Consider the following 22,902-nt stretch of genomic DNA (forward strand, 5'->3'; position numbering starts at 1 on the left):
CCAGACTGCTCCTGTAGTCTGTGCAGTTGAAAGTGGCCTCAGATTGTGTATGCAGCTCCTTTGGCCTTCCAAATTCTGGGATTTCGGGCTTGTGCTAACATGCTCAGCTTAAATTATTTTTAATGTTAAGCTAGGGAATAGTTTTAGTGTCCACAATTAATTATAAAATGTATTATAAAAAGCCTATGGTAATTTCAGTATGTGGGTTCCAACAGCCTCAGCATATTTTTAAAAATTAATGAATTTGTTTTTAATAGGGAAAGTTTGGCTGCTGGTGACTTTAATTTAGGGTCTAATGTCAGCTTGGCAAAAATTAAACAGGACCAGAAACTTATAGAAGAGAATGAAAAGCTTAAAACAGAGAAAGAGGTTCTTCTGGAAAATTATAAGGTGTTAGAATTGAAAGTTGAACAGACTGCCCAGGAGCTGCAGGTATGTCAGTGGCTTGTGGTAAAGAAAGTTACACTGTGAAATCTCTGCTCTTACTGCTCCTCCTTGTTACTTTGTCACTCTGTGTCCATCCAGTCTCTCTTGATATTTATGTGAGGAGAATTTTTTTCTTATATTTCAAGCTAACCATGTTTATATTTCACTGACTGTTTGAAATATAATTATTTTTCATTTATATTTTCTCTTATGTTCTTTAATTTTGTGTGTGTGTGTGTGTGTTCATTGTGTGCAGGTGCATTTTCTTGTGTTTGAACATGTGTGTGGAGGCCAGAGGTCGATGTCAGATGTTTTCCTCATTTCCACTTTAGTTTTTGAGGCAGGTCTTTCACTGAACCTGGAGCATGCTAATTTGGCTGGACTGCCTGGACAGCAAGCCCCAAAGATCCTTTTTTTCTGCCTCTCCACTGCTGCATTACAGATGTGTGCCACTGCTGTGCTTAGCTTTTTTTTTTTTTTTTGTGGTTTTTCGAAACAGGGTTTCTCTGTAGCTTTGGAGTCTGTCCTGGACTAGCTCTGTAGACCAGGCTGGCCTTGAACTCGCAAAGATCCACCTGCCTCTGCCTCCCGAGTGCTGGGATTAAAGGCGTGCACCACCACCGCCCGGCTGTGCTTAGCTTTTTAATGTGGAGCTGTGGACCTAACTCAGGTCCTCGTGCTTGTTTGGCAAGCACTTACTGACAGAACCAGCTCTATAGCCCCTAAAAGCTTGTAAATTATGGAAAATCTCAAAACATTGCAGAAATAGAGAGTTCATAATTAATCCCTTTATTGTTCATAACCAATTTTTTACAGTCTTTGGTTTTTTTTAGTCCTTTGTTAAATCTATACATCATGTAATGTTTCAAAACAAGCATCATTAATAGTATTTCATATTCTTAAGAATGTATCTATTTCTGTGCATAGTGGTACATTCATACCTTTCATTCCAGCACTGGGAGAGGCTAAGGCAGGCAGATGTTAGTGAGTCTGATGCCAGCCTGGTCTATATAGCAATCTCCAGGCCAGCCAAGGCTACAAAAATGAATATATATAGTTAATAGAAGAAAATGTTAAAGAAACTAGAGTTGAGTATGGTGGTGCATGCATTTTTAATCCCGGCACCCAGGAGGCAGATATGGGTGGATCTCTATGAGTTTGAGGTCAGCCTGGTCTACATAGTGAGTTCTAGACTGGCCAGGGTTACACAGTGAGACCCTGTCACTACCACCACCAGTACCACCACTATCACCTCCTCCTCCTCCACTTCTTCAAACAACTACTTCAAACAAATACAGGTATCCTGGGTTAGATCCCAGCCCTCCCCAACTGAAAGCCAACCAAACTATATCATACTATGTAGTTCATAGTAAAATAAGCAGTAATTGCATAATGCCATTTATATCACATTTCCCATATTGCTTCATGGAGTCCTTAAAATTTATCCCTTTCAACTAGGGTCCTAGACCTGGTATTAGCTGGATGTCCAACAATTCATTTCAGTTCTGACACTAACAGATTATATATATATATATAACTCTTAACGTTTTGCTTGAGTCTAACCAAAAGTCATTTGAATGCTAGAAGTATGGTGTCATAATTAGTTCTCACTATCTTAAGTCTACTTTTTATGTTTCAGAAAGAGAAAACTACCACCATGGATCTGACTAAGCACTTAGAAAACACTCTGAAAACGTGTGTAGGAACCAGGCTGAAGAATCTGGCAGCTAAAGTGGAACTATTGAAAGAAATTAGGTACTTTACAGAAAAATTATATGTGTTTTTTTTCAATGTAGTTCTGGTTATTGAGCCCAGAATCTTGTGTATACTAGGCAGATTCTTTACTACTGAGCAAAAATTTCAGCTTCAAAGAATGTTTTATATGTGGATATATATGTGGTATTTGTATGCATACATGGGCGTGGGTGCATGTGTATAGGCCAGAGCACAACTTCAAGATCATTCCTCAGGTGCATTCCTTGTTTTTTGAGACAGTTTCTCACTATCCTGTACTCACCAGGTAGGCTGTTCTGTCTGGCCACCTAGATCCAGGGATGCACCAGTCTCTACCTCCTTAGCACTGGGATTACATGGTACACCCCTAGGCCTAGCCTTTCAATGTGGGTTCTGGGGATCCAAGTTGGGTTGCCATGCTTTTGTGGCAAGAACTTTCCCAACTGATCTCTTCAGATCCTCCCCTTCAATTTTGTGTGTGTGTGTGTGTGTGTGTGTGTGTGTGTGTGTGTGTGTGTGTATAAATAAAACGTAAAAATTGCTAATTAGTTGGTGCTTTGCTAAAATTGTGTGTATACTGTTTTTGCTTTTGAGATTTATGTTAGGGTCCCTGAATCACTCCAGAGACCACCAGACACATATGCAATCAGCACGAATGTTTATTTTTCAAGAGCAGAACAATTCCAGCATGTAGGGTCTACCATTCATACAGAGTGGCACCCTGGGAGAAGCACGCAGGCTCCTTTTAAGCATAGCAAGGGGAATGTCATGGAGGGGAGGTTAGTCTAGGGGTTGATTGATGGGTTTAAACAAAAAGGTTTTGGGTTGCTGTAGGATTGGTTGGTGGCCCTAGTGGTTAGAGACTTTCTAGGAGCAGGGTGGGGAAAGCTGTCTTTAGCTAGCAGAAGGGTGTTTGCTGATTGGTTGCCATGGGGTTGTGGTTTTTCCAAGAACTGCCTATCCAGTTCCAGTAAACTGAAACTGAGGCCTAGTTTCTGATAGGCCATAGGAGCCTGTCATGGTGTTTGTTTGAATCTCTTAGTTTAGTCTTTGGCTTTTGATGACTTCAAAGAGAAAGTTCCAAACCTAGGATTAATTTTACAGAATCTTTTGGTCAATTTTCTATTTGTACTTAAAGCCATAGTGTCTTAAGTTTGTATTTGAGAGTGAAATTAGAAACAACCTCCCACCCACTTCAGCTTGATGGGGAATCAGCATGTTTAACTGTACTATCTGAGGTTTTTTTCCAGTTGACTGAAACTGAAGGTTTTTTTTTAAAATTTATTTATTTTATATCCTGGTCACAGTTTCCCCTCCCTCCTCTCTTCCCAGTCCTTCTTCCCCACCCCTCTCTGTTCCCGTCCCCCAATCCACTACCCCTCTGTTTCAGTTTAGGAAAGGGCAGGTCTCCCATGAGTAGCAACAAAACACGGCATATCAAGTTGCAATAAGACTAAGCTCTTCCCCGTGTATTAAGGCTGGACAAGGAGACTCAGTATGAGGAGTAGGGTTCCAAAAGCCAGTAAAAGAAAGACAGCCCCTGTTCCCACTGTTAGGAGTCCCACAAGAGGACCAAGCTACGCAACTGTCACGTGTGTGCAGAGTGCATAGGTCAGTCCCAGCAGGCTCCCTGTTTGACGGTTCAGTCTCTGTGAACCCCTATGAGCCCAGGTTAGTTGATTCTGAGTTTTCTTGTGGTGTCCTTGACCCCTCTGGTTCTTACAATCCTTTCTCCCCATCTTCTTCAGGATTCCTCGAGCTCTGACTAATGTTTGGCTGTGGGTCTGCACCTGTTTCTATCAGTTGCTGGATGAAGCGTCTCTGATGACAGTTGGGCTAGGCACTAATCTATGTATGTGTATAGCCGAATATGTTTAGGTATCATTATATTGACATTTTTTTCCCTCTAGTCCTGTTTGGTTCTATCCTAGGTCTTTGGCTCATCCAGCCTATGGGTCCTGGTGTTCCAGGCAGTGTCAGGAGTGGACTTACTCTTGTGGCATGGCTTTTAGGCTAGACTGTTCATTGGTTGGCCACTCCCTCAATCTCTAGGCCATCCTTACCCCAGCATATCCTATAGGCCAGACAGACTGTAGGTCAAAGGTTGTGTGGTTGTGTTGGTTTCCCACTCCCTCCACATGAAGTCTTGCCTGGTCACAGGAGATGGCCAGTTTAGGCTATGTGTCAGCTATTGTTTAGAGTCTTATCTGGGGTCATCCTTGTAGATACCTGGGAGATTCCCTTGCACCCGGTTTTTACCTGACCCTGAAATGTCCCTCCCTTTCCAGTAGTCTCTTTCAGTATTCTCCCTCTCCACCTCTCCAACCTGATTGCTCATGTTTCCATCCCTACCTGCCCTCAGTCCATGCACAAAATTTCCCCTTCTCAGGGAGATCTGGGTATCTCTATGAACCCTCCTTGTTAATCAGTCTCTTGGGGTCTGTGGATTGTAGAATCCTTTATTTTACAGCTTATAACCATTTATAAGTGAGTACATACTATGTTTGTCTTTCTCAGTCTGGGTTACCTCACTCAGGATGATTTTTTTCCTAGTTCCATCCATTTGCCTTAAAATATCCTGGTGTCCTTGTTTTTTTTTTTAAATTTATTTATTTATATTATTTTATGTGCATTGGTGTTTTGCCTGCATGCATGTCTGTGTGAGGATGTCAGATCTTGGAGTTACAGACAGTTGTGAGCTGCCATATGGGTGCTGGGATTTGAACCCAGGTCCTCTGGAAGAGCAGACAATGCTCTTTAACTGTTGAGCCATCTCTCCAGTCCCCCCACCCCCGTGTCTTTGTTTTTAACAGCTGAGTAATACTCCATTGTGTAAATGTGCCACATGTTCTTTATCCATTCTTCAGTTGAGGGACATCTAGGTTGTTTCCAGGTTCTGGCTATTACATAGTTGAGCAAATGTCCTGGTGGCATGTTTGAGCATCCTTTGGGTATATGCCCGAGAGTCCCAACTGTGAATGACATAGCTGGGTCTTATGGTAGATTGATTCTCAGTTCTCTATCTTTTTTGACTTTCTTTTAGGGATTTATTGAGTTCTTCCAATTTTTTGTTTGTCTTTTTCTCAGTTTCTTTAAGGAATTTTTTTTCATTTCCTCTTTAAGGACCTATATCATCTTCATAGTAATTTTTAAGGTCATTTTCTTATGATTCAGCCCCTGCTGTCATAGGATAGCTGGGCTTTGGTGATGCTGTGTTGCCCTTTCTGTTATTGTTTCTTATACTTGCGTTTAGGCATCTGGGTTTGGGATGATTACAGGTATAGGTGTTGATTCCTGTGTTTGTCTTTGTTGGATGGGTGTTTTGTTCCTTGGTTTCTCTTTCCTCTGGTCTTCTGGTTTAAATGCCAACAGTTCTGGTGACTAGCGAGTCTTCTGGTCCAGTACGGTGTCTCTTCTGGGATTTTGGGAGTCTGGGGTCCCTAGATCTGGCCTGGCATCTGGTGAAACTGAAGTCTTATTCCAAAGTTGTAAACTAGGATATGGGGCCCGGGGAGAGAGTGCAGTTTGAGGTCCCTAAATCTGGCCTGGCCTCTAATAAAGCAGAAATCTTTTCCTGTAGTTGTAGGTCAGGATATGGAGCCTGTGTGTGTGTGTGTGTGTGTGTGTGTGTGTGTGTGTGTGTGCGCGCGCGCACGCGCGCACAGTCGGGTTGTTGGGCAGGCTTAAAGGGAGTTAGTTGGTGGTGGGTAGTGTCTTGCCTAGGGTCCCTAGGTCCAGCCTGGCCTCCCATAAGTCTGCCAGGGCTTTGGGCCCTAGTGTGGAGCCCAGAGGAGTGCATTGGAGGTTTTATTAATAAGAATTTCTTTATTATACTCTTTCTAAAACATTTTATTTGTAAAATGAGAAGAAAAGGAATTAATTAGCAAATCTTACACAGTGTTTACTCAGTAGTTCTCAAAGTCTGTTAGAATTATATAGGTATTTGTGTTAATGGGGGTTATGTTATTAGGCATAATTTGTCCCTCTTTTCTAATGCATGGATTAAATAGTTGTTAAAAACAACCTAATTCTTTTTTCATGCTGTGTTCTGCACTTTAAACTAATGATTCATTTTCACCTATACTTTGATGTCATCATGAATGCATATATTGCATGTTGATTTCTTTCCCCCAGTGGAAATTTATATTCTCCAGTATAAATCCTCACATAGTTTGTGGTCTGTAAATCTTTTTTTGTTTGTTTTTTGTTTTGTTTTTTGAGACAGGGTTTCTCTGTGTAGTTTTGTTGCCTTTCCTGGAACTCACTCTGTAGACTAGGCTGGCCTCAAACTCGCAGAGATCCACCTGCCTCTGCCTCCCAAGTGCTGGGATTAAAGGCATGCACCACCACTGCCTGGTTGGTCTGTAAATCTTTTAAGAGTTGGGTAATTTGGACTCCCAGAGCCTAAATAACTTTTGATATAATACTAAAAATCAAGTGGCTACATTGGCAAAACTCTGAGCCAGACTTGAACCAAAATGGCAATATACTTTAATTCATTCTTGAGGAAAAAATGTGCTAATAGAATGGTGGCAGTCTATTTGGGAGCTAGAAAAAAATATAGATGAAACCTGTTAGTTTTGTTTATTACCTAACCTCTCTGATTGCTTTGTTTATAGATTTAAAAAAACTCAGCGTATACTAGGTAGAAGGACTTTGCCCATGGCTCTGATAAATGAGACAGGCTATGTCTAAAATTTTTAGATAAGTATTTATAAATCTCATTATAGACTAGAAGTTAAAGGTCCTTTTGACATTTTAAATTCTGCAGATTTTGAAAGTCATCTTTCTATACAAAGTTTTAAAAAAAAATGTTTCTTTCTGTTAGATATGGTAGCATGTGTCAGTAGCAACAGTTCTGTTGGAGGCTGAGGCAGGAAGATGCTTGGACCTAGAAATTCTGAGGCCAGGCTGGGCAATACAGCAATATCTTTTGTAGTTTTTGTTTTGTTTGAGTACTGGGATTAAAGATACGTACCACCACACCTGGCTGACAGCAATATTTTACCTCAAAATACATATGAAATTATTTGTTCCATGCATTTTAAAAGGTTTACTTATTATGCATATGGATGTTTTGCCTGCATGTATATATGTGCACCACATACAAGTCTGATGCCTGTGGAGGTCAGAAGGCATCTATTCCCCTAGAACTGGCATTACAGATATTTATGAGCTGCCATATGGGTGCCAGTAGGAACTGAACCCATGTCCTTCACAAAAGCAAGTCTTTTAACCATTGAGCCATCCCTCCAATTCTCCTCTCAATTTTTAATTAGAACTTTGTATTGTAGTTACATATGATTTTCCATAAAGTTTTAAAAAGTACCTAGTCATAGGCCAGTGCTGTAAATAGTAACTTTTAGATGTTTTAAATGAATTTTTCTCATATGAACTTTGCAATTTCTTGATGTTTCCCCATTTTCTTTTTCTGTTTTTAAATAGGCACATTAACATCAGTATTCGTTTTGGTAATGACCTTTCAGATGCTATGCAAGTGCTGGATGAAGGCTCCTTTACTACTCTAGAATCTTTGAATGAGTTAGAAAAAATTTGGGCCGAATATAATGTGGCTCAGGAGAAGATCCAAACTTGTCACAATGAGGTGGGTTAAGAATTTTCTCTCCTGTGTTGGTTTATTTATTTTTATTTTTTTTAATCTGTTGAATTTTTTGAGAAAGCAGCGGGTCTGATACTCTAGTCATACTTTAAGAGAAAGTTAGGATAGGTAATTGGCAACTAGATACATGGTTAACAAAAATCTTTTCCTCTTCGGTGTGCATATTTAATATTCAACTAATTTTCTATTCCCCTGAAAATCTGATAAAATGTTTCAACCATGTTAATAGTCAAGATTGTTTATGGTAAATATTCCTGAATGGTAAATTGTATCTGCATTAGGAAGAACTATAAAACACCTAATGAGTATTCTTACAACTGGGTATGTCCTTCAGGGCTACTGGAAGCTAACCTGTGAAGGAGTTAACAGAAATACTGGCTTTGAGGGTCTCATATGAGGCTTTAACTAGGGCAACTTCTAAACCTGCTAACCTGGACCTCATGTTTTGGTCTGAGCTGTATATGTATGTTACTCTAGTTGGACTCAGTTGAGAGGCTGTGAAGAAAGGAGAGCGTGAAGACAGAAGTTCAAAGGAACAAGTTCATCAAGGCAAAAATAATAGGAAAAATGAGCTTAGCAGGAGTGTTGAGCTTAAATGGTGTATTTGAAGTGTGGTATTAAGCTTTAGAAATTACTATTGTCCATATAGGTAAATGTGTGAAAATATCTGGTGTCTAATAGTGACCATTCTATTTTCCTTTCTTCAGAATGAAGGTAGTCTTTTGATCGCCAAAAGAAATGAAGTACAACAAAAGCTGTTTGTGGCTGTAGATGTTTTTATTCTGGAAGTAGATGAATTACCACTTGATAAACGCTTAAAAACATTACAGGTTGGAATTAAAATATATTAAATATACATTAAAATTAAGTTTGAGAGGTTAAATCAGTATTAACATTGAGATTTTAGATAGTACTGATAATTGTAAAAACTTTTCCTTCGCTGATTTCTAGTTCTTAATGGCATTAAAATTTAAATTAACTTGTTTTATTATTATTTAATTTTTTCCCCACACAATACATTTTGATCCATATTCTTTCTCACTCTGTCCTCCCAGATCCATCCCCACCTCCCTACTCAATTTAATGTTTTTTCTCTTAAAAAAAAAAAAAGACAGAGCTGGAGAGATGGCTCAGCAGTTAAGAGCACTGTCTATCTTCTGGAGGACGCAGGTTCAATTCCCAGCACCCACATGTCAGCTCACAACTGTCTGCAGCTCCAGTTCCAGGGCACCCAACACCCTTACACAGGCAAAACAACAATGCACAAGAAATTAATTAATTAAAAAAAGATAGAACTCCACAGATCATAACCAAAAAAGCACACACGAATATATGTAGATTGTTTTGTGTTGGTCAGCTGTCCCTAAGCATGAGGCCTGCTCTGGAGTGTGGTTGATATATCCAGTGTCACTTCATTGGAGAGAACTGCTTTTCTATCTCTCAGCAGGTATCAGTTGCAAGTAACTTACTGGTTAGAGGTGGAATTTTGTGCCCATTCTTCCTCTGCTGGGATTTTGTCTAATTTGAATTTATGCAGGTCTTGTGCATGCTGCCACAGTCTCTGTGACTTCCTATTGTATACCAGCCCTGTTGTGTCTGAAAAATGCTATTTTCTTGAAGTAACCTACTACCTCTGGCTTTTACAATCTTTTTCTTCTTCTCAATAGATTATTGAGCCTTGAGGTAAGGGGTTTGATAAGACATCCCATTTAGGGCTGAGTGTTCCAAGGTCTCTCACTCTCTGCACACTATCCAGTTGTGAGCCTCTGTGTTAATTATCATCTACTGCAAGAAGAAGCTTCTCTAATGAGGGTTGAATGATTCAGTGAACTATGGGGATAGAAATATGTCATTAGTAGTTGCTTTATGGTTATGTTCATTTAGTAGAATGTACTAGCTTTTTCCCCAGGATGCATGCTCTTTCTGGTTTCTGGTTCTTGGCTTCATTAATTAACAGTGTCAGCTGTGAGTTCCACTTATGGAGCAGGCCTTCAATACAACGAAAAAGTAGTTGATTATTCCCATCATAATAGTGCCATTGTTGCACCAGTGTATCTTGCAGCAAGTTGCTGTTATAGGGTTCATTGTTGGGTGAGATTAATGATTATTTTCCTTTTCTGGTAGCATGTATAACACCTTCCAGTATCACGAATGCTAGTTAGTAGTGGTCAAGCTTCTAGTTGGGCACTATCTTGATTTCTCCATGTTTGATGTCATAAGTAAGTGGTATCTTCAGCAATAGGGCCTTACCATCATGTTGTGGAGGGCAACCAATAACATTAGCAATAGCCTATAATGCTTGTGGGGTCTGTGGGACACCTTTGGCCAATGACTGCAAGATGTAACACATTCTGGTATTAGGGGTTTTACTTGGTATAATGATATCTAGTTGGGGCATTGCCTTTCCCATTATATGGTGATGCCATTAAATTTCCTTTCATATATTTTAGGACGCTTCTAAAATAGTACTTACAGCTTTTCAAAGGGCCTTTATCCCTCTCCATATTCTGTCCTTTATCCTGCCATCCTTCTCCCTCCTATTTAATCCTCCCATTTAGTTTCCTCTTTATTCCTTTATAACATTATATTCTAAATTTCCTTCCTTGGAAGATCCCCTTCTTCCCTCTTGTCATTGATGGTCTGCCCAATCTCTGTGGATATTCTAAATGAAATATCTAAAGCTTAAAAGCTAACATCCAAATATAAGATAAAACATGCACTATTTGTGTCTCTGGGTCTGGGTTACCCCACTCAAGATGACTGATTCTAGGTTCATCAGTTTACCTGCAAATTCCATAATTAAAATCCCCCCCCTTTTTTTTTGCTTTTACATCCTGACCACAGTTTCCCCTCCCTCCTCTGACTTCATTTTTCTTTTTCTTTTTTTTTTAGTAATTTTTTTTAAAGATTTCTTTATTATGTATATAATATTCTGCCTGCATATATGCCTGCAGCCCAGAAGAGGGCACCAGATCTCATTATAGATGCTTGTGAGCTACCATGTGGTTGCTGGGAATTGAACTCAGGACCTCTTGAAGAGCAGCCAGTGCTCTTAACCACTGAGTCATCTCTCCAGCTCATTTTTCTTTTTCTTTTTTTGAGACAGGGTTTCTCTGTGTAGCTTTGTGCCTTTCCTGGAACTCACTCTGTAGCCCAGGCGGGCCTCAAACTCACAGAAATGTGCCTGCCTCTGCCTCCCGAGTGCTGGGATTAAAGGTGTGCGCCACCACTGCCCAGCTGATTTCATTTTTCTTAACAGTTGAATAATATTCCATTGTGTAAATGAACTAGTCTCATCCATTCATCAGTTGATGGACATCTAGGCTGTTACCAATTTCTGGCTATTATGAATAGAGCAGCAGGGAACATGGCTGAGCAAGTATCTCTGTGATAAGAAACAGTCTTTTTTTCTTTTTTTTCTTTTTTTTTTGGTTTTTCGAGACAGGGTTTCTCTGTGTAGCTTTGCGCCTTTCCTGGAACTCACTTGGTAGCCCAGGCTGGCCTGGAATTCACAGAGATCCGCCTGGCTCTGCCTCCCGAGTGCTGGGATTAAAGGTGTGCGCCACCACTGCCCGGCGAAACAGAGTCTTTTGAGTATTTGCCGAATACAATAGATCTTGTTTCATCCTTTTGAGGAACTTTCACACTTATTTCCATAGTGGCTTATACCAGTTTGCTCTTCCATCAGCAGTGGAGAAGTGTTCCTCTTTCCCCACATCCTCACCAGCATTTGCTGTCATTTGTTTTATTAACTTTAGCTATTCTGACTGTGGTAAGATGGAATTTTAAAGTTGTTTTAATTTGTATTTCCCTTATGTCTAAGGACATTGAACATTTTTGTTTAAGTATTTCTCAGCCATTTCATCTTCTGAGAACTTTTTAGTTCTATATCCCATTTCTAATTGGGTTATTTGTTTTATTGATATTCAGTGTTACTTTTTATATGTTTTAGATACAAATTTCTATCAGATTATAATTGGTAAATATATTTTCCCATTTTTTTAGGTAAAGCTTTGTTAGAAGAAGCTGTCCCTTAGTGTACATTTTTTTTAAAAGCTACATGAAGTTTTATTCATTAATTCTTGGCCTTTATTCCTGAAGTATTGGTCCTGTTCAGAAAGCCTTTTCCTGTACCAATGAGCTCCAGTCTATTCTCTACTTTATCCTGTCAGATTCAGGGTGTCTGATCTTATGTGGAAGTCCTTGGTCCATAAGTTGAATTTTATAGAGGGTGATAAATATGGTTCTATTTTCATTCTTCTACATGCAGCTGTGCGGTTTGATCAGCACACTCTCTTTCCTCCAGTGTGTATTTTTGGCTTCTTTGTCAAAAATCAGATGTCTGCAGGTGTGTATACTTATGTCTTTGTCTTCAATTCTATTCTATTGATCAACGTGTCTGTTTTTGTGCCAATACCATGCGGTTTTGTTTTTTTTTTTTTTACTACTGTAGCTCCCTCATACAGTTTGAGGTCAAGGGTAGTGCTACCTCCTGCAGTTCTTTTATTATACAGATTGTTTTCTTTTGTGTGTGTGTGTTTCCATATGAAGCTGAAAACTGTCCCTTTAATATCTGTGAAGAATTGTCTTGGAATTTTGATGGGGACTGAATTGAATCTGTAGATTGCTTTTGGTAGGATGGCCATTTTACCATACTAATCTTCCTAATTCATGAGCATGAGAGATCTTTCCATCTTCTGATACCTTCTTCAGTTTCTTTCTCCTGTGTTTTAAAGTTTTTATCATAAAAGTCTTTCATTTGCTTGGATAGAGTTAGCCCAAGATGTTTTAAATTATCTGAGGCTTTTGCAAACGGTGTTGTTCCCTGATTTCTTTTTCAGTCTGTTTGTCATTTGTATATAGGAAGGCTACTGATTTTTGTGAGTTAATTTTGTACCCAGCCACTTTGATGAAAGTTTTTATTAGTTGTAAGAGTTTCCTGGTGGAATTTTTAGGGTGGCTTGTATATACTGTCATATTATCTGTAAATAAAGATATTTTGAGTTCTCTTTTCTCTTCTGTATCTCCTTGATCTTCTTCAGTTGTCTTAATGCTCTAGCTAAGACTTAAAGTGCTATATTGAATAAGTATGGAGAGAGTGGATGACTTTGTCTTGTTGCTGATTTTAGTGGAATTGCTTTAGTTTCTTTCTTAAATGGAAAGAAACTAAATGGTTGATGTTGGTCATGGGCTTGCTGCAAACTGCCTTTATTATGTTGAGGTATATCTCTTTCATCCCTAATCTCTCCAGAACTTTATATCATGAAGGTGTTGGATTTTGTCAAAAGCCTTTTCTGCATCTAATGAAATGATCACGTGCTTTTTTTCTTTCTATTTTGTTTATATAGTGGATTACTTTTATTGATTTATATATGTTGAGCTATTCCTGCATCTGTGGGATGAAGCCTTACATGATCATGGTGAAGTATCTTTTTTATGTGTTCTTTGATTCAGTTTGCAAGGATTTTGTTGAATATTTTTGTATCTATGTTCATAAGGGAAATTGCTCTGTAACTCTTTCTTTGTTGTGTCTTTATGTGGTTTAGGCATGAGGGTAACTGTGGCCTCATAAAAATGGGTTGGGCAATGTTCCTTCTGTTTCTATTTTGTGGAATAATTTTAGGAGTATTGGCATTAACTCTTTGAAAGTCTGGTAGACTTCTGTGCTAAAATCATATGGCCTTGGGAATTTTTTGGTTAGGAGACTTTTAATGACTGGTTCTATTTCCCTAGGGATATAGGTCTGTTTCAATTGCTTATCTGATCTTGATTTTAACTTTGGTAGGTGGTACATATTGAGAAAATTATCTGTTTTTCATTTTCCAGTTTGGTGAAGTATAGATTTCTAAAGTATGTTCTTTTGATTCTCTGGATTTTCTTGCTGTCTGTTATTATGTCCCTCCTTTATTTCTGGTTTTGCTAATTTGGATATTTTCTCTATGCTTTTTAGTTATATATATACTGTTTTTAAGAGTAGGGATTCAACATTATGATATTCTGATTCTTGAATCCTAGCACAGTGCTTAAATCCTAACATTTGGTCAGTTACTTCAAACAAATATTTCTGTCTTTAGGACTTATCAACTTCTTTAGAAGAAGTGTATGGAAAGTCCAAAGAAGGAACTGACTCTGAAGAAATACTTAGAAAGTTTTATGACTGGCAGTGTAGCAAAAGAGAAGAATTCGCCAGTATTAGGACTGAGACAGAGGCTTCTCTGCAGCATCTCGTGGCGTGGTTCCAGAACAGTCAGAAGGTAAGCCGAGCTCCCAATTAGGATTGTTTGTGGAAGGAAATGAGGATGTATGCTTGTTCTCATTCTGTCTTTTTGTTGTTCAATAGCTGACATTTTCTACTTGTAGCTCTCAGAGTTAAGACTGAGCAGTCAAGATTTTTCATCACTGTTGACTTAAACTGTTTTTTTTTAATATTAAAAATCATGTTGATTTTTGGTTTCTGTTTTTCTCTTTTTATTTGAATTGATCATTTGTCTTAACTACCAGTTTTCTTTAAGCATACTATGCTTATGTATTTTTTTATCTTTGTTATGTAAGTTTTACATTTGTTCTTTTCCTTGAATTTTACTTTTTCTATTCATCCATGGTATAGCTTCATGCTTTCCTTGAATTTTACTTTTTCTATCCATCAATGATATAGCTTCATGCTTTACTTCAGGTATATAGGTACAATGAATGCTAAGTGAATTAATTGAGATGCACTATGGTTTTATTTTTGCAAATAAGGTTTTTGATCTATCTTTGGGTGAATCACTAACTTCAGAAGACATGATTGACAATATTGATGAAATTTTAGAGAAGACTGAGTCATGTGTTTGCAAAGAACTGGAGATATCTCTCATTGTGAGTAATGATGTTGCTGTTGTTTCCTTTGAGACAGCAGTTTCATTTGCTAGCTGGATTGTGTTAACCAATAATATGACTTCTCTTGTTAGATAGAATTAAGACTGACCTTCCCTTTCCTCTTTATAGGCCTGCTTGAAACAGTTACACTGTCAAGGTCCAATCCATTAAAATTCAGTGTCTTGATTCTTCCACAGGATACTTTTTTCATTTGAATAGGACATTTCACACTAAGAAAGACTAATGTTTAATTCTAGGAGACCTCTCACTACTTTACATGGATTGTCTTTCTGATTTCTGAGTACAACATACCCAGTGCATTTAAGAAAATACTCATTAAATATTGTGAAAATGAAGTAAAATCTGGGCAAACTCTGGACAGACATACACTAGGACCCCCTTATTTTACCCAGTCTGTATTGCCATGACAGTAAGTATAGGTGTTGTAAGCTAGACCTTTCAGCCTTGCATACTGGGATACTTACCCGTTTTTTCAGCCTGCTTTCCAGAGTCTCAGTGATAATACTTTCCATTTTCTTTCTTTTTTGAAATTGTATTGATAATGCATTAAAATAAGTTAGGATTTACTGTAGTTCTTTACTACTAAATAGATTTTGTTGGTTTTATGAGACTTGATTTTAGAAGTTGTTGGTGAGAGACAGTTTCTAAAAGTAACTTAGAGTGTTGAGGTTGTTGTTAAAGTTTGTTCTTTTATTTTAGAATATTGCTTGCCCTGATATCCTTTCAGACAGCTTGAGAAATAATTTATAGTATAATTAGGATAGTATGAGAATCTTTGATGCCAGTATTTTGTCTAGAAAAAGATTTGAGAAATAATTTGAAATGGATATAGCAGTTTTCAAAGACAGTTTCATTTTGAAGTCTATCCATTGTTATGAAAGGTTTTAACCATTTTGTTTATGCATATTCTTTCATCTAGGAGCAAGGTGTTGTAGACAAGGAGATTATTTTAAGTGCATACAGTCAAGTGCTGCAGAAGATCCATTCTGAGGAAAGGTTCATTGCCACCCTGCTGTCCAAGTACAAGGACAGTGTGGAGGTTGGAGTTTTCTTTCTCTTACTGGTCTTAGGAATTGTTACTTTGTATTTTTTATTTGTTGAATTTCTCTCAAGTAGTTTAATATTCAGTGTGTTAATTAGTACTTCCAGAAAAATGGTATAGCCATTGTTGCTTGGTGTATAATTGACTTCACTATGAAATATGAATGGTGATTTTTGTTGATAATATATATTTCAGTGAGTCTTGGAATGATTGAATTTCTTATGAACTTAAAGATACCTTTGTCATCATTTTCGGTGTAGCAGATTTACTGTAGGAAATTTGCTATATGCAGAAAGTTAGGAAGTAAAAACATTGTTTTTAATATTTTAAGTATAAGAGATAGTTATACAGTATTCCCTGTGAATAGACATATTCATCCACTATGAATACACATGTGCTTTGCATTGCATTGTCTTGTGAGCATTTTTGAAGGCATTTTCATAATTTTCTAGTATGTTATGAATATTTTCCCATATGATCAATGATTCTTTACTGTCCTTTTGAATGATTTTCATTATTGCATAAATATATAATGTTATTTAACCTTATCATATGTTGGATGTTGAAGTTACTTCTTTTTTTTAACCATAGAAGTAATATTTTACATATCTTTGAACATAACTTTATGTATAACTTTTCAGATTCCTATAATTTATAATTTTTAAGTTAAAAAGAATGAACATTATTGAAACTTGATACATATTGTCAAACCGCTTTTGAGAAGGATCATTTCAACTTAGACCCTTAGCAAAAATTTGTTTGTAATCATGTTGGCACTATGTGTCTAATTTCATGTCTCTGTTGAATTGAAGAGTATTTGCTTTGGTGCTTTGAGCACTGAACCTGAGATTCTTCTAAACAGAAATGTGAACAATTAGGAAATCAGTTGGTAGCATTGCCTTGTAGAAAGTTATGGAATTTTCTTAATATTTACTCTGAACCCAGGTACTTGCAAAATAATGATGTTCAGTGACTGTTGTCTTCTGTGTTTGAAAATATGATAATTCTTTCTCTCATATAGTTTAAAAATCAGATCATTGATTGTTTAAATAAGAGCCCCAGTGTGGATTACTTGCTGTCCATTAAGAAGACTTTGAAAGGCTTAAAAGCTCAACTGAGATGGAAATTGGTTGAGAAGAGTAATTTGGAAGAAGTAAGAATTGCTTGTAGCTAACATGTTTTTGTTTTTCATTTTGGTTGAACTATTTCATAAAGCTATGTATAAATACTCTCTAAAACCAGAGAACTATTGTATTCATATTTTTTGTTACATACATTTATCTTTTTAAAAATTTACTTACTTTAATTACATTACTTAGCGTATGTGTATGTATATATGAGTGTGCCTATACCACTGTCAGAGAAAAACTTGTAAGAGTTAGGTCTTTTCACCATGTGGGTCTCAAGAACTGAACTCGGCTCACAGACCCCAGTACTTAATCTTTTTATCTGTGTATATGGAAATAAATTTGAAATGACATTCATACTGGAAACATGTGTCCCATGTAATTAAGTATTTAAAAAATTAAATGTTTTACATTGCTGCCTTGATTTTTAGTAACAAAAATTGTAGAATAAATTTTAAAACTCCTTCTTCCCCTATGAACAGTTATAATGCTTGTTATAATACAAGCCTGTACATTTAGGTAGTAGAATATTCTCCCATGGTTGGGTTTCTTTGTTTTCTTTTTTTGGTGTGTGCACACATGTATGTGTGTTCACATGCACATGAAGGTCAGAGGACAACCTGGGGTGTCATTCCTCAGGCACTGTCCACCTTTATTTTTGTGTTTTTGGAGAGAGTATGTTACTGGCTTGGAGCAGTTAGGCTGAGCTCCAAGGACGCCCTGTCTCTGCCTCCCTAGAATAGGAATTAAAGGTTCACACTGTGAGTTTTTTTCCCTGGAGATTGAATTTAGGTCCTTTACTTACAAGGTGAGCATGTTACTGACTGAGCTGTCTTTCCATCTCCAAAGGTCAAATTTTGTGACAAAGTATTTTTAAAGATCATACTCTCTTTTGTAAACTTATTTTAACACTGATTATAATATTTCTTGCAAGTTTTAAAAATTGTTTTCACATGCTCATAGAACTGGAGGGATTAGGATTTTCTAATTTTGACTACACTTCTTTCTTAGGCTTGAAACTTTGTGAATAAACTAATAATTCTCTGAACTTTCTTGAGGATTTGATTTATATACAGAAGAGATCTAAAGTATGTTTTCATTCAACATGATTATCTCTCTTCTTCTTCTTAACATGAAATGGGAAGCAAAATGGGAGCTGTTTTAGAACTAATTTCAGTTTAAGAGGTTTCTAGTTTTATTGTATTCTAGGCTGTGGAGAAGGTAGTCTTTTTCAGTCTTTTCATCTTTTGGAGAAATGTATCTGATGAGATTGGGCACATTCATTGTAGTAGGACTGCAGACTTGTAGATGCAGCTTTTTAGTGTCATACCTTTTAAGGCACCTTATTTACTAGAACTCCATTTATGTCATAATGGAGTATTTCTGAATCATAGCTTCTCCCATAGTAGATAATTTAGATACTCACTCATATTTTTGTTGTATGTGCTTTTAAAAACCTGATTTCAAGTAAAAATTTCACAGACTTCAATTCAGTTGCTGTTCCTAATATTTATTTTAAGATTAAAGCACTGGCTGTTCTTCCAGAGGTCCTGAGTTCAATTCCTAGTGCCCACATGGCTGCTCACAACTGTCTGTAATTCCAGTTTCAGGGGATCTGACACCTTCACACCAATACCCATAAAATAAAGTTAAAAAAATGTTCTTAAAAAAAGATTGAAGTTAGTTTTTATATTCATGAAAATGTATAGGAACTTAAAACAAATGTAATACGTTTTTGTATTTAAATACTTTTTTATAGTTTTGGGGAAAAGTTAGTGTTAGAATAAACTGATTTATTTAATATTAGAAGACCTGCTATGTACTAGGTATACTGCTAGGTACTGAAGGATGCATGAGAACCACACAGAATGGTTTACTACGGAAGTCACATTAGTTTTTAGAGGAAGACTTGTTTTCATCTAGTGCAATAAGCCTATTGACCACTCTTTCTCTCCAATAAAGTCTGATGACCACGATGGAACTGAAATTGAGAAAATAAAGCAAGAGATAACTCAGTTGCGCAGTAGTGTCTTTCAGGAGATTTATCATGAGAGGGAGGAATATGTAAGTATTTGATTCTCTGAAATTTTTTTTTTTTCCTCGAGACAGGGTTTCTCTGTGTAGCTTTGCGCCTTTCCTGGAACTCGTTTTGGAGACCAGGCTGGCCTCGAACTCACAGAGATCCGCCTGGCTCTGCCTCCCGAGTGCTGGGATTAAAGGCGTGCGCCACCACCGCCCGGCGATTCTCTGAAATTTTAAATTAGATTTTACTCAAGAATTTGAATTTAAAAACACAAACTTAATATAGTCATATACTAGAGGTATCATTGGCACAGTAATGTTTACATGAATTTGCAAATTAATAAAATATGACAAAATTCATGACAGTTATGCCAATATGGAAATCTCAGAATATTATAAAGAAGAAAAAAATCACTTACAATGTTCTCAATGGTAAAAGTAGTAAGCTAAATTCAACTTCTTTATAGTTTTTTTCCTGCTCGTTTTTAGAATTGAGCTTGATTACACACAGTTCTGTATAGGTTTTTTTTTTTTTTATTTAAGGCATAAAGATTCCCACAGATTAACACAAACACCCTTTAGCTTAACAAGCAATAAAAACATGAATGGAGCAGCTTGATCCACCTGAGAGATGTAACCAGAAAATAGTTGTACCTTTGTTTCCACTTTACTCCTAAATTCTGTGGCCATAGAAAAATCAGCCAGTCTACTGTTTTTCACAATGGAAAGATAGTTTCATTTTGTGTCTGAGAGATATTAAGAAAGAGTTAGTTTAAGGGACAGTTGTTTAAAGCAAAAATATTATGCAAATAATAGACATTTTAAGTGTCAAACTTATTTACTAAATTTATGTAACTATAGTATACCTTTGAATCTTTGAATAAAAATAAGGCTTCTATGATTGACTTATGATTTTCTTCCTAAGTTAAATTATTATTTTAAAATGTTACTATGTTCTTAATATTTTGAGAAATGACAGTTTATTATTATAATATTTTTTTACTTTACTTTGAATATGAAGTGACTCATGTTTTGCTTGATAGTTCTTGAAGTAGAAATAGAAATTAAGGATTATGTATCTTATTAGATATAAGAAACAGATGGTAATATATTTTCCTGAAGAGCAACATGCTACAATTGAATACATATTGATCTACAATAAAACTACTTTTTAACTAGGAGAAGCTGAATAGCTTGACACAGAAATGGTTCCCTGAACTGCCTCTGCTGTACCCTGAAATTGGATTACTTAAATACATGGTAAGCTTTGTTTCCTCTGAAAGTTGCTACCATGCAGAGACTGTAAAAACAGTGATGTTCAGATCATGTCAATGTCACATCTGTAGTGTCATTTCTATGAAAATACTCCAGATAAATATTTGAAAGGATTATTAGAACCTTTTCTCAGGACTGTCTTAAACCAAGTAGTTTAAAGTAAAGATACTGATGTGAGTTTGGTTTTCTTGGCAAGCAGGACTCCAAGGGTAGTGGTGTTTACAACTAATTGATCACAACCAGCTACTATATGGTTGGATTAGTCTTTCACCCTTATACCCAGGTCGGACAACTGATAGGCACGTCAGGACCACTATGGACTTCCACCAGAGTTTCCTCTGGCTTTGCCCTGCCCAGGCATAGTTCACCATCTTTCAGGTCCTAACACGTGCACTGTGGCAGGATGGGCTGGTGGTGCGCCCTCGACAGACTGGAGAGGCCTCAGGATCCCACCTCGGGCTCCCAGGTGGGACCCTTCACCTTCATTGAACCACTGCGGCTTTCAGACTCAAAGAAGAGTTGAGAAACTAACTCTCTGGGGAGAATCTGTATACCCCAGTGTTTTAGATTGCCTGGTGGCAATAGAGAGCTAGGTGAAACACCATTGTCCTCAAGTTTTTAGAATTGCTTTCCAGATCCCTTAGGTTCCACAATCCACATGTACAAGTTCCTAACATAAAGTGGCAGAATAGGACTGGAGAGATGGCTCTTAGGTGGTGGCTCGAAACCATCTATAATGAGATCTGGTGCCCTCTTCTGGTGTACAGGCATATATGCAGTCAGAACACTGTATACATAATAAAATCTAAAAAAAAGTGGCAGAATATTTGAATATGTGTTTTTTGTTTTTGGTTTTTGAGAAGGGGTCTTGTGACACAGTCTGGGCTAACCTTGAACTTGTCATTCTCATTCAACCCTGGTGTGAGGTCTAGGATTACATGTTTAAGTGACCATATCCTGCTTTCCCAGTATACTTCTAAATCATATCTAGAATACTTATAATACCTAGTAAAATATAAGTGTTACATAATATTCGGTATACAATGTTTAGGGAATGCATAACAAAAGTCTGCTTTTTTGGCACAGATATAATTTTATTTTGAATATTTCTGTTTAACGATTGACTACAAGGAAGCAGAATCCACAGATACAGAAGCCAATTGTGTTTAGTTATTGAGTTTGTCATTAATGCATAGCCAGGGATTTAATTCAGTAGGTATAGTGCTTGCTTGGCTTGCATAAACCATTCTTTCAGTTTTCCAGCAATGCATAAAATACATGTAGTGGCACATATCTGCAGTCTCAGTATTTTGGAGGTAGAGGCAGGAGGATCAGAGTTCAAGGCCAGCCTGGGCTACATGAGACTCAATCTAAAAAAAAAAGTGTTAGTAAGTTATGATAATAGCTAAAACATAATCTATAAAGAAATGTTTGTATAAATATGTGAGTTTATTTTCATAAATATGTAAGATTAAATTTCTTGAATCACAGTTGGTAGTGTAGTTTCATGGGTTCCATCCCCTGTGCCACAAAAATAAAAGTTCTTCAAACAATTATCATAAAGTCTTCCCATACTGTATTTAAAAATGAGGTGTGAATTGGGTATCACAACTTACTATTATAGTTTCAGAATTTGGGAACCTGAGGCATGAGGATTGCTTTCAGTTTGAGGCCAGCCTGACTTGTGTACTGAGTTCCAGGATAGCCTGGGATACCAAGTGAGAGCCTGTCTTAAAAACCTAAATACGAGCTGGCCGGTGGTGGTGCACACTAATCCTCGCACTAGAGAGGCAGAGGCAGTTGGATCTTTGTTTGAGGCCAGCCTGATCTACAGAGCTAGTTCCAGGACAGCCAAGGCTACACAGAGAAATCCTGTCTCGAAAAACCCAAAAAACAAATCCCAGAGAAAAAACACAACAACAGCCCCTCAAACACCAAGACATGATAAAAACCAAAACTGTAAAAAAAAAAAAAAAATGTTTATTTTTCCTTGAAGCTAGTAACTCTAGCTTTAGAGACTGTCTTGTGTCTGGTGACTGTGTGTATAGCTATATGAAGTTGAAAATTATTTTATTTATTATAGAAGAGTATAAAAGGTTCAAATCATGGTTTGTGGATGCCTCCCAATGACTTTACTATGTTTAAGATGATTTTGAGGTATAATCCTAGAAATCCTTTGTAAACTGATTACGTATTACTGAAATTTAATAACACAAGACCTAGAAAGCAATCCTATAACCTTGCCTTCTAAAACTACACTGCAATAAAACTTGGTCATTGTTTGGCCTTGTTTAGGCATCTATATTGTTGAGAGTTCATGGGAAGGTCAGCTTCCTGTCATATGTAGACTAAACAATATTGCATCAGATTTCCTGGTCCTCTGGGCTCTTAGGAAATTCCTGCCCCACTTTCCGTGTTGTGCCCTGAGCCTCAGGTGTATGAAATGTGTTGTAGATGTTCCTACTAGAGCTGGGCACCCCATGGTCAGTGGCTCTTTGCATTTGACCAGTTGTGGTGCCTGTAATGGTCTTCATCTGCTGCACAAAGAAGACCCTTTAATGAAGGATGAGAGTTATACTTATTGGTGGGTTTAAGGATAAGTACTAAGAATACAGTTGTAAATTATAATGGTTTGGAAAGTGGCAGTAGTAGTTTCATCATAATGTGGCTAGAGGAAATCTCACAAGGCCCCTCCCTAGATAAAAAGCTACAGGTAATTAAAGGCTGGTAAGTTAGGGAAAATTAGTCTTCCCCAGGGATAAGCCCCTTAATTTGTT

The 22,902-nt window shown here is 37.2% G+C and overlaps 1 protein-coding gene across 1 annotated transcript in view; it reads left to right on the forward strand.

Moving 5' to 3' along the window:
* Positions 1–22,902, forward strand: part of Stk31 (serine/threonine kinase 31) — an 80,939-nt gene that overhangs the window by 27,076 nt on the left and 30,961 nt on the right. Inside the window, 10 exon segments of the mRNA XM_052721508.1 lie at positions 258–432; positions 2,066–2,181; positions 7,606–7,765; positions 8,488–8,610; positions 13,855–14,034; positions 14,522–14,638; positions 15,579–15,698; positions 16,723–16,854; positions 18,791–18,892; positions 20,030–20,110. Of these exon segments, the coding sequence (XP_052577468.1) occupies positions 258–432; positions 2,066–2,181; positions 7,606–7,765; positions 8,488–8,610; positions 13,855–14,034; positions 14,522–14,638; positions 15,579–15,698; positions 16,723–16,854; positions 18,791–18,892; positions 20,030–20,110 (1,306 nt within the window).

The sequence above is a fragment of the Peromyscus californicus genome, unplaced genomic scaffold, assembly GCF_007827085.1.
Source record: "Peromyscus californicus insignis strain IS unplaced genomic scaffold, ASM782708v3 Scaffold_6__1_contigs__length_162567912, whole genome shotgun sequence".
In the NCBI taxonomy this organism is placed as follows: domain Eukaryota; kingdom Metazoa; phylum Chordata; class Mammalia; order Rodentia; family Cricetidae; genus Peromyscus; species Peromyscus californicus.